At 32.1% G+C, this 11056-nt stretch overlaps 4 protein-coding genes across 6 annotated transcripts; 2 read left to right on the forward strand and 2 right to left on the reverse strand.

Annotated features, from left to right (window-relative positions):
* The first annotated feature begins 451 nt into the window (after positions 1-451).
* On the forward strand, positions 452-4050 carry Mps1 (dual specificity protein kinase monopolar spindle 1). Its single transcript, XM_033485128.2, has 6 exons — positions 452-1966; positions 2034-2750; positions 2827-2987; positions 3062-3273; positions 3347-3733; positions 3870-4050. Exons 1-6 carry the CDS (start codon positions 774-776, stop codon positions 3894-3896), a joined length of 2697 nt encoding a protein of 898 aa, XP_033341019.1. The 5' UTR covers positions 452-773; the 3' UTR covers positions 3897-4050.
* Positions 4051-4133: 83 nt separating this feature from the next.
* Positions 4134-6670, reverse strand: LOC117229058 (nucleolar complex protein 4 homolog B). The gene is made up of 6 exons (XM_033485233.2): positions 6516-6670; positions 6319-6421; positions 5687-6100; positions 5560-5607; positions 5108-5471; positions 4134-5026 (listed from the first exon to the last, which is right to left on the reverse strand). The coding sequence occupies exons 1-6, from the start codon at positions 6651-6653 to the stop codon at positions 4522-4524; spliced, it is 1572 nt and encodes a 523-aa protein (XP_033341124.1). The 5' UTR covers positions 6654-6670; the 3' UTR covers positions 4134-4521.
* A 235-nt stretch (positions 6671-6905) lies between these two features.
* On the forward strand, positions 6906-7784 carry ubl (Ubiquitin-like protein 5). 2 transcript variants are annotated; one of them, XM_033485453.2, is made up of 3 exons: positions 6906-7045; positions 7314-7494; positions 7579-7784. In XM_033485453.2, exons 2-3 carry the CDS (start codon positions 7317-7319, stop codon positions 7620-7622), a joined length of 222 nt encoding a protein of 73 aa, XP_033341344.1. In that variant the 5' UTR covers positions 6906-7045; positions 7314-7316; the 3' UTR covers positions 7623-7784. The 2 variants fall into 2 exon arrangements, with proteins under 2 accessions (XP_033341344.1, XP_033341434.1); XM_033485543.2 differs by having other exon boundaries at positions 6910-7049.
* Positions 7767-11031, reverse strand: Uck (Uridine-cytidine kinase). Of its 2 annotated transcripts, none has more exons than XM_076524159.1 (5): positions 10783-11031; positions 10378-10634; positions 10161-10306; positions 9884-10030; positions 7767-8319 (listed from the first exon to the last, which is right to left on the reverse strand). In XM_076524159.1, the coding sequence occupies exons 1-5, from the start codon at positions 11029-11031 to the stop codon at positions 8201-8203; spliced, it is 918 nt and encodes a 305-aa protein (XP_076380274.1). In that variant the 3' UTR covers positions 7767-8200. The 2 variants fall into 2 exon arrangements, with proteins under 2 accessions (XP_076380274.1, XP_033340909.1); XM_033485018.2 differs by lacking the exon at positions 7767-8319 and adding an exon at positions 8358-9247.
* Positions 11032-11056: the final 25 nt, after the last annotated feature.

An 11056-nucleotide genomic window follows, 5' to 3' on the forward strand; every position in this document is an offset into this window, starting at 1 on the left:
TCCAGTACGAGTATAGAAAATACAAAAATAAACATGAATTCTAGTAATTATAACTTTCTCTTTTTAGTATCTCACAATTCGAGGGATGCAGTTCACCGCTATCAAGTAATAGGCATTACTTTTTATTGGCCTGCGACTCGTTGTTTCATGATTGGTTACGCAGGGATTAGTGGGGATAGGAACGCGATATCAAAGAAGTTGACAAAATGCGACGCTATGATAAAAATACTGTGTGCTGTTATATAAAATAATATGTATACAGTAAATTGATTAGATAATGTTCGTTATTTTGTACTTAGTATTTTATACTTAACGCTTAAATTAACGTTTTGTATCTCTTTTAGATACGCGCCAGGTTTTCAAACTAGTATTATGTGCATAGTGGCCACACTGTTTTGTATACGGTTGCGTAGTGGGTCGTGCAACACTGTCAGAATCAACCAATGACATTGCATGTTTAGAATTCAAATTTGATGTAAACTTTACATTACACACCATGTGAACGGAAAACCAGTACAATACAAATCAAAGTCTGGAATCACAAATATCAACTTTGTAGTTTTACAAACGTGTTGTGTATTGTATACATTTGACAATGCTTTCGGGTCAACAAAGACTGACCAGTTCTCTAGAGTCTTTAATAACTCTTAGGAAATATTATATCGTTTAAGAATGGTTAATATTTTTATGTGACGTTAGATTGTGCATGCTACGATTACAATTTCACTTGGGATTGCTGAAACAATTAGTGTGGTTTGTTTACAATTGGAAGAATGTCGAATCTTTCGACGAAAGATACGACAGAGTTGAATACCATGGATTTCCAAAATCACACAAACTCGCGACCAAAATTTCAACCGATACGCGTGAAAGAGCTATTACATTTTTATGAAAGTGATGATGATGAAAGCGAAGATAAAGCACAGGATTCTGATACTGAATCAGATGTTGATGAGCCTCAGCCTTTGCCACAAGATGATAGTTTTGAAAATAAGTTAAACGAATCATTACCTTTACCTAATACGAAGTATGATACTAATTTACAACCAACTGGTAAAACTTCATCTGTAAGTGCAGCCTCAAAACCAATTGAACCTTTGTTGGTCTGTAACAACGTAGAATATAAACCAAACAACAAAACTGCAGAAGTACATATCTCTGTACATAATTATTTTGATAATGTAGATTCATATGATAGTAAATACAAAGATATAAAACACGATAGTCACAGTTCAACACGCTCTGTCAATGCGGAAGTTGATACTGATAAGAAATGTGAACACAAAATATCACAACAGTGTTCAAAACTACATGAAAATGAATATAATACAAAAGATGAAAAACACATAAAATGTGAGCAACCAAATCATATACAATCAAATTGTGAAAATACTTATGCTCAAAATAGGCGTAAAAATATACATATGGTTAATGCAGATATTAGGAGACAGTCAAACAAGGAACAGGCATGTAAAGGTGATGTTCAATCTATAGACAAATGTAAAGCAAATAACAATGAAGTTGACTCTATAGTTTTTGGATCTCAGCATTCTGAAAATATATCACAATCTGGAAGTTGTACTTTGCAGAATACAAACATAAAAGTGGAAAAATTGGATTCTAAAGCAGCAGATACAGAAGATAATAAATTAGGAATATTAGAGAATGATACATTAATAAATTCCATTGATCATTTGGTGCTCCAGACTCCTCTAAAACACGTACCTTGTTCTTTGCATCCAGATCCATGTTTCTCTCGCAGAAATATTGCTCAAACTCCGCAAAGTAAAGCATTTGAAACAAAAAGTCTTGGATTAACACCAGCCACAGTTTCAAGCCATATGTCTTTTAATAACATTAGGCAGACCCCATTGCAAGGTAAAAATGTTAAAATTAAAGACACTATGCAGACACCCAAAAATTCTGTTTACTTCACTCCAAGCATAACTAAACGTGAAACTCCAAGGTATAAAATTGATCTGAAATATGTATGTATACTATGATTTGTTCCTTAAAATAAGATTTAATTGCAGGTATTTGAATTCAGAGACTAAACGTAAACAGCCTTTAGCAGATATGGGAAGTTATGTACATAGCAATGCCTCAAATAGACATCTGTTAGAAGGATTTCAATTATCTAAAGTAAATGAAGAAATGCCTACTATTGAAAATCGAAGATGCAATAAGAATTTAAATCAAAAAACAAGTATAAGCGAACGAACGTTTGAAGCATCCGAAAATCCTGCACAATTGGATTCAGGTACAAACGAACAGGTAAAGGAAAATAAGTACCCAAATACAGAAGATAAAGAAGCAAAACTACAAAAAATGTTACCAGAATCAGCATGTGGTTCTCGTTTTAATAAGGAGAGCAAAGATACTCTGAAACAGATCAGTAGTAATTCTCAAAATCAATATCTGACAGTTAATAATCAAATTCAACAGCCAGAGCCAAAGAGATCCATGGACACTGTACCGAATGTACAGTTTTCGATACCACCTAATGTTCTCAAACCAAAGCACTCTAGAACAATTTTTGTAAAAGGAAAAGAGTACTTAATTTTAGGTTTGCTTGGTCAAGGAATGAGTGGAGAAGTTTTAAGAGTACAAGATTTATCTTCTCTCGAACTGTGCGCTATTAAATGTGTATATCTTAATCGCATGGACAAGGATTCGGCTCAGGGATGCTTGGAAGAAATTTCAATGCTGCATAAATTACAAGCACCATGCATTGTTAGAATGTTCGACTAGTAAGAAATTATTTTGTAAACATATATTCCAGGTGCATACATGTACTGACGTTTACATTTAAGCTTTTTATTGCAGTGATATCAAGTATCCCATGGTATACGTGGTAATGGAAATGGGAGATACTGATCTCAGTCGACTCCTAAAAACGATGTCGCAAGAGAGACACATTTCTCTTACAATGGTTCTTTATTATTGGACAGAAATGTTAACAGCAGTCAAACATATACATGATAATGGTAAATCTCCTAGAGTAGATGCAAATGATTATCTTACTATGAGAAACATCTTTAGGTGTTTTTACATCTTCCAGGGGTAATTCATTCTGACTTAAAGCCAGCAAACTTTTTATTAGTAAAGGGAAGATTGAAGCTTATAGATTTTGGAATTGCTTCAAATATGAATGCAGACATGACATCTGTTGTAAAAAACTGTCCAATAGGTACCCTGAATTATATCAGCCCAGAAGCATTAATGGACATTGGAGGAAGTTCAGATTCTCCTACGCAAAATGTCAAGTACAAGGTATATAAAATTAATTTTTGCAATTAACTAGTTAATAATTATGAATAGTAATGCATACATATTCATTGCACAGATTACTTTTAAGTCAGATGTGTGGTCGTTAGGATGCATATTGTATAGTTTAGTGTATGGTCATACACCATTTCATCACATTCGTTCACAATGGGCTAAAGTGAACGCAATCACCAATCCGAAACTAAACATTTCTTTTCCTACAACGTTACCGTCGAGAGAAGATCATGCCGAAGTTTTACCGACGCCACCAATACTGATCGATGTGATGCGTAAATGTCTTCAACACGATCCAAAAACACGACCAACGGTAGCCGACCTTTTGCAAGTTGACTACGTGCCCACCAAACAAGAGTGTCTATTAGCACCAATGCCACGCATCCCAGGCCATATATTGGTGAAAATAAAATATGCTTTAGAAGATGATGAATGGCGGGAATTGACACGGGTTCGTAAATTCTTTTATACATTATATTATATTATAAACAAAATAATTATTTAGACAATATTTCGGTTACCTAGCATAGCGTACACAAGTAAACATATTCAAATAATTAAAAATGATAATTATTTTGATGTTTTAGGTTTTGGAAAATAAACGGTATCCATAACACTATCCGGATTAAGTACTATTAATTATGTACATACAATTTTTTTATACATAACAATCGGCAATAATACATAGGGTGCTTATTTAAATGTATTATAGTAAGGGATTTATTTAAATACTGCTTTAAAATATAAAATTGTATCATGATACAACTATATTGCAGAATCTACTTATGCTTACCTGAATGTCATTTACCAAGTAGATATTACAATTTCGAATTAAACACGCGAGATCTCTATTAAATTAAAATATCTTTCACTTTATTACCACACATCCATGCATACAAATGGCTCCATTTAACAAAACTGGTAGTATTCACAAGTAGCTACTATGCTAGATAGCTGCACGATTGGAAATCTAAAAATATGTATCTACAGGTTACTCGTGAAAGAATGTATTCCGAATCAATTCCTTTACAATTAGGTTTAGATTTTAAATAATACAAAAGTATGCAATATCATCGTATTACACGTTTTCTTAAGGTATAAATAAACGCGGAAACTTCTGTTTCATTTCTTTGCGTCTTTTTGCTTGTTTTTGTTCATCGAAATTACATATTTTCGCTCGACAACAGTGCATATTGTACGACGTTATGCACACGGGATGCATAATACAAATGTTGTCAGTCAGTGCATTGTCGTTAACTGCCAATACTGTAGTAATCTTTCACCTTTCGGTAATGCCATAGAATTGGGCCTCTCAAATGTCAACATAATATCTTTAACTTTGTTTTTTAATTCACGATCGAATAGATACCCTCCGGTGCGTTCTAGTGTCGATGCCATATTGTATTCAACTGACGGAAGTGGTTCGCGAATAAAGCGAGCAGCGCTTGCGATACTTGGTATGATATGCCATTGAAGGGCTTTGATTTCCCAAAGACTACTAAAGAGAGCATTACTTAACAATGGATCTCGTTCTTCCATTAAGAATGGATCTCCGGCACCATTACTCTCCTCTGTTGTAATTTCTCCACCTTGTGGATGATCAATCAGCCGTTTTAGCCCAGGATGTCTAAGCAGAAGATTACCAACAAAATGTAATATGATAAGAATATCTTCGGGAGGGGCAACAAGAGTCAAACGCGCTAGTCGTTTGGCAAAAGCAGCAACTAATGCTTCAGGTAAGTGCCTAGAAATAAGTAGAAACACATTGTAATCTCGATATAATTATGAAGCAACATATATATCTTATATTACCACGAATACTTACGTTGAACTAAGAAAAAGATCGGATAAATAAAATAAACGAGCTTTGTACTTTGTATGAAAGATTTCTGGTTCGAACATAGAGTAAAGTTTGGTAAATATATTCGGGTATTCCAAGTTGTGTTTGGTAACTAGTAAAAATACTCCTTGTAATGCGAGTAAGGCAATAGGTCCATCCGCATCCAAAGAATCCATAAGGAAGTCTGTTAATAGAACAGGCTTATCTAAATGTGGCATCACCCGTTCCAACAGAACTACCAATAATTGCTTATGCAACTGTGGAGTTAATTCCCAATGCATAACGCAAACCCAAACTTTATTAAGCGCGCGTCTAGATCCTGCTTGATCCCATACAAAAGTTCTGCTGTCTAGTAATAAGAAAATGGAGCATAAAAATGATGGTACACAGTAATGAATACTAGTGCAAGGAAATTATAAAGATGTAAGTTATTCTACCTTGTTGTGTACTACACAGCAAATTTTTATCTTCAGACATTTCATACTCTGAAAAACGAATCACATAATTTTATGTTTTTCTGGAAATCATATAAAATCATAATAATTACTATCAACCAATTTGTACCTTCGCTTTTCTTTGGCAATGGTGATTTGTGTATAAGCTCTAATAAATTTTTTATATAAGTTCCATGTGGTTGCCGTTTAGGAGTCAAAGAGGGAAGACATTTCCAAGTATAATAAAGAGCATCAGGGTACTCTGTAATTTCTTGAAATCTAGATATTAAGTTGACATTGTCTTTCTCAGGTGCTAGTAAGCTCATTAAGATAGGTTTTAATCGATGAAGTGGAAAATAATATCCTAAATTATCAGTTGGTTCCAATGGATATCTTCCTTCCTCTGCCATCAGTTTTATAGCAGTGGTGAGAGCTTGTAGTTGAATGACAGGTCGACATTTCTCTATCGATAGCAGTATTTTTTCCCATATTTCTTCATAACAGTTTCTCAACCAGTTGATGTATCTTGCTTCCGGACTTGGCTCTGTTTCAGAAAGCCCATGAAAAATCTATTTTGTGTTCTTAAATATTTGCAACATCGAAATGTTGTGTATCGCGCTTAAATTTTGTGGCCAGACAAATATTTTCACAAAATATGAGTGCATGGTAAGTTTATTACAACGATATTAGATGGAAAATTCAAGGGATGTGTATGTTGTTAAATATCAGAGAACAAAAAGTTACTAAAATATTCGAACGTACCTGAAATCGTAAGAGCTATCGTACGTTCAAGATACATGTCGCCTCTTCTCAAAACCTCGACGAATATTGTCTCTATTGTGAGCAGACAGGATGAAGTGGATTCCTGATGAACAGTGATCAAGAGTTTTAACAAACGACATAACCTTGAAAATTCAATGTATTCGTTCAATTGAAATGATTTTAAAATTCGAACTTACGTCCCATTGTCCTATTATGTCTACTAAATTGTTCGCGTATTTTCTCGAGGATAAAAACTCCTGCGCTTTTTGCCTTAACACTTTCGACGACATCTTCTGTCCAGAAGAAGCGCCGGAAAGATCTGCTGCTTCCGCCATCGTCGTCCACGAAGGATTTGCTAATGGCAGATATCACAACGTATTGTACTGCGAATGTGTTCTCTTGTATTCTTATTTCTGCTTCCAATTACTGTGTATAAAATAAGACCTAAAACATAGGAAAACTTGAATCGTAATTCTGTGTTCTGACTCGATCGGCTGTATGAGAAATCGATAGGTGTGTTGTAGATTGTAGTCAATGTTATCCGTACCATTTTCGCCGTTTGGTTATCGTTTTCAGTTTTATGAGACTGGTTGTCAATCTGTATACAAACATATCATACGCACGTAATTTTCAAGTTTCTCAACAAGTTCTGTTAACGTGTGTTGCCCTGCTACGAGTTTAAGGCAAGGAACATTTATCCTCAACAACTTTAACATAACGATATCCTGTAAGTAAGTGTTGCACATTATTATTATATTCGTACAGATACAGAATTCTATACACGTATTTTTGTAAATTATTTCTACAAACTACCAGAGGTTTTACATTCGGTATATATTTTCTAAAATAATAAGTCACTATTATTTGTTACTGTTATTATCATAGACGGATTCTAACCTATAAACTCTTGAAACTGTTTGCAATATAGGAGCAATAAAAATTACATCTACATAATTAATATCCTAAACAATATTTTTCTTGTCTTTGTATAATAGAAAATGTTAGAAATAACATGCAATGACCGTCTTGGGAAAAAGGTTAGAGTCAAATGTAATCCAGACGATACGATAGGCGATTTAAAAAAATTAATAGCTGCCCAGACTGGAACACACTGGGAAAAAATTGTTTTAAAGAAATGGTATACCATTTTCAAGGATCACATAAAATTACAAGATTGTATCCTTTGAGATTACGTATACTTTTATATTGTCACACGATGTAGCCAAATTTTTAACATTTTTCCTTAATTTAATAATTCAGATGAAATTCATGATGGAATGAATTTAGAACTGTACTATCAATAATTAATAAATAAATTAATCTTATACAAATCACTGTTAAATATAAACACAATAACAATAATAACTTTTATATTTAAGCACTTCATGATTTTATATCCTATGTAATATTTAAATATACAATGTATATAACTATATAATAAACAAATATCGCAGCAGCAAAAATAATTTTTTATATTATTGTTGTCAATTAATATTCATATTACAGAAACCTTATTGTTTATAATTGTTATTTAACACCTAAACTTTTGCTAAAATATTTTTACAAATTTATTCTATATAATATAGCCTTCTGCACACAGTAAAATGTATTATATTAATATTTGATATTAACACTTTGTACCTAAGGTTTTGGATTGTTTAACAGTAGTTATGAATTTATACATTTGCGAACAGTGTTAAAATATAACGAAAAAATAGATCATTGCATATATTCCAAAAATCTCATTATATCACCTCAATTATCACTAATTTAATGTAGAATTTCTACATTAAAACATACACGAGTACTAGGAGTAATGAAAAAAAAATAGAAAAAGAAATTATTGAACTTATTTTCTATCAAGCTTTAAATCTTTCAATAGTTAATGTGGCCTCTTGGACAGTATTTCTGTTTTGTTTAATGAAATTTCAGGTTCCACTGTAACCCTACCCCTGTTGCTTAAGAAGTCTCTTATGTGTTGCACAATCAAGTCTATCGCCACTGTAACAAAATATCAAAAATAAGTAAATGGTTAAAGGTTGTATGTTTCGTCACCTTAGTTTCTTTATTATTATTTCATTTTACAATCTAAACAAATGGCATATCAAATTACATAATTCAAACTGTAAATGTCCTGTAAAAGAATGATATCTTTTAGTGGGATTAAAATAATTTGAGCATTTAAGAAATGAGTGTTGAATAAAGTGATTAGCACCTTACAAGACAATGCGATTAAACATCACGTATGATAGTATATGTATAATGCACAAACTTAAGTTAAAAATATCACATTATAGAGAATTATGTTAACAATGAATGCTTTATGCAGACTTAAATGGTCTTGTAAAATATTTTAGTTCGCGTTTACATAGATGCGCAAAGCATTGAACTGGTTTAGGGTATATTATATAAAAAAAAGTTTCCATCTTTAATAACGTGCACAATACAATTTATGTATACGTAAGTAATACTCAAAGCTTTCTATTATATTAGCCATAAGTATAAATTTGAATAATTATGCTTGATTGGAATTACAATATTTGGAGATTTTTGGTATAGTGTAAAATTAATTTCACCTCATGCAAGGATATAATGGAAGCAGATACACTTTTCAAAAATGATATCGTTTGTTGCTCGATATATAAACGTAATACAAATACAATGTTATTAAGGTATAAGAGAAGTATTAAGTACTTAAAATAAAAATCTGAAAGTTACTGTAAACTTGATTATACATAAATGTATGATATATATGAAAAAGTGTGGTGCTTATAAGTGAGCATGTCATGCTTAGATCATCTGCTGAGCGTGTCAGATGAAGTTGAAGTACGCCTACGTTGGTAGTTGTATGGATGCTGCCCGGATGAGTTTTCAGCCTTTTTCAAACGCAAAATGTCCCAGATGTGGTACACTATAAGATCTATTGCCACTGCAAACATACAACAACCAAACCATGTACTTTTTTATATGACTGTAAACGTTGTCCTAACTTAAAAGACAGCATGTTTTAGCAGCCCTTTAATACCAGGCAGCACCCATAAATAGCTATATGGACATGTACAAATAATAAAAATTTAAGCTGCCTTATTATTCCAGATCTGCATCTAAATTATATTGAATAAAAAATACAGTTTTTGAAAACACAAAAACGTTAGTGTTAATCTTTTTATAAAAATACAAAACAAATGAAACTGTTATTGTTATAAAGCCACAATTGTTGAATTTCATAAATTAGGTGCAGATTGGATGAAAATGAATTAAAGTTATGGTAGAATGCATAATTTACATCTATGAATCAGTTAATAATCCTGGTTATGTACCAAATATTAAAATGGTATGATAAAATATTTTGATACAATATGTATGTAATATATATATATATATACAAAGTGATTCTAGTAATTAGATCAAACTACAGTTTTCTTAAAGCAGAATTATAAAAAAGTATTTTTAACAAGTTCATCATAATATTTTTCATTCACCCTGTATATATACAGCTATATGTGCTTGAAAATATAGTTTGCATATCATAATTATATATTGTTATATGTATACTATTGTTTACCTGTGTTATCCGCACCTCTGGGAATAATTACATCGGCAAATTTTTTTGTAGGTAAGCAAAACTCTTCAAATGCAGGTTTTACAAAATTCATGTACTGATTCAATACATAATCCAAATCTCTTCCTCTTTCATTTATATCTCTTGGTACTGTTAGAATAAATTTGAATATTTACTTAACAGTTTAAAATTATTACAATATATAAAAGTGTAAAGGAAAGTCAAGATATATATATATATATATATATATATATATATAAATGTGTTTTCTCAATGTTACCTCTTCTAGCCAACCTAGTGTCTGAATCTGTATCTACAAACAATTTCATATGAAATAAATCACGTATTTTTGGAAAATAGAATACTAAAATCCCTTCGAATAAAACTACATCTGCAGGATAGATTGTTGTAATTTTTTCTTTTATTCTGAAAATTAATGAAATCATTGATTTGTGATATCACAACATATATAACGTAAAAGTAATAGCAACACATACAAACTATTTGTTCTATAATCATAAGCAGGTATTTCACATTTGACACCAGCCAATATATCTTGTAACGTCTGAAGTATCAAATCATTGTTAAATGCATCAGGATGGTCGAAATTATATTGACCTTTCTCGGCTTTGCGTTTTTCGGCCGGTGAAAGATCTCTGTAAAAACTATCTTGCGAAATACAAACTACTTGTCGTTGCATGTGGTCCATATCAACCTGTCCTAATTTTTCCATAATACGATTACAGACAGTCGACTGAAATTTCGAGGAACAATTTTTACGAATATTCCTCTAAGAATGCACACTCACCGTGGAGGTTAAGTAAAAAAAGATTAATATTATTTGTAAAGTATCAAGTAACATTGATTCGGTTATTCGGAAAAGTCAATATCATGGTACTCACTTTTCCACTGGCTGTGCCACCAGACACACCGATCAGAAAAGGCGTCTTATTTTCCAAACCATTTAATTTTCCATTAATACCAAAAGACATTTTCCGTGGTGCGATGCTGTTAATGGGCATATCTGCCATCGTCGCAAACTTTTGTATTTGTTTTCTGATTAAAAACTGTGTCGAGCTCAATGATCGTATTGGATGAATGACTTTGTATATTACACTTATGATTCCAAACGTAAGAATATCGACAGACATTAAATACACAGCTTGATATAAATCA

This window comes from Megalopta genalis, chromosome 1 (assembly GCF_051020955.1).
Source record: "Megalopta genalis isolate 19385.01 chromosome 1, iyMegGena1_principal, whole genome shotgun sequence".
Classification (NCBI taxonomy): domain Eukaryota; kingdom Metazoa; phylum Arthropoda; class Insecta; order Hymenoptera; family Halictidae; genus Megalopta; species Megalopta genalis.

What these genes read in the sequence shown, in the direction of transcription:
- LOC117229058 (XM_033485233.2), bottom strand. Translation starts at nt 6,653, where the DNA reads ATGGCGGAAGCAGCAGATCTTTCCGGCGCTTCTTCTGGACAGAAGATG. An exon ending in GCTGTGTAGTACACAACAAG is followed by an intron (nt 5,472 to 5,559) that starts GTAGAATAACTT and finishes TCTTATTACTAG; the next exon opens with ACAGCAGAACTTTTGTATGG. An exon ending in GATCTTTTTCTTAGTTCAAC is followed by an intron (nt 5,027 to 5,107) that starts GTAAGTATTCGT and finishes ACTTATTTCTAG; the next exon opens with GCACTTACCTGAAGCATTAG.
- Uck (XM_033485018.2), bottom strand. Translation starts at nt 11,031, where the DNA reads ATGTCTGTCGATATTCTTACGTTTGGAATCATAAGTGTAATATACAAA. An exon ending in GTGGCACAGCCAGTGGAAAA is followed by an intron (nt 10,635 to 10,782) that starts GTGAGTACCATG and finishes TCGAAATTTCAG; the next exon opens with TCGACTGTCTGTAATCGTAT. An exon ending in CACTAGGTTGGCTAGAAGAG is followed by an intron (nt 10,031 to 10,160) that starts GTAACATTGAGA and finishes TTATTCTAACAG; the next exon opens with TACCAAGAGATATAAATGAA.
- Mps1 (XM_033485128.2), top strand. Translation starts at nt 774, where the DNA reads ATGTCGAATCTTTCGACGAAAGATACGACAGAGTTGAATACCATGGAT. An exon ending in ATTGTTAGAATGTTCGACTA is followed by an intron (nt 2,751 to 2,826) that starts GTAAGAAATTAT and finishes TTTTTATTGCAG; the next exon opens with TGATATCAAGTATCCCATGG. An exon ending in CAAACATATACATGATAATG is followed by an intron (nt 2,988 to 3,061) that starts GTAAATCTCCTA and finishes TACATCTTCCAG; the next exon opens with GGGTAATTCATTCTGACTTA.
- ubl (XM_033485453.2), top strand. Translation starts at nt 7,317, where the DNA reads ATGTTAGAAATAACATGCAATGACCGTCTTGGGAAAAAGGTTAGAGTC. An exon ending in TCACATAAAATTACAAGATT is followed by an intron (nt 7,495 to 7,578) that starts GTATCCTTTGAG and finishes TTAATAATTCAG; the next exon opens with ATGAAATTCATGATGGAATG.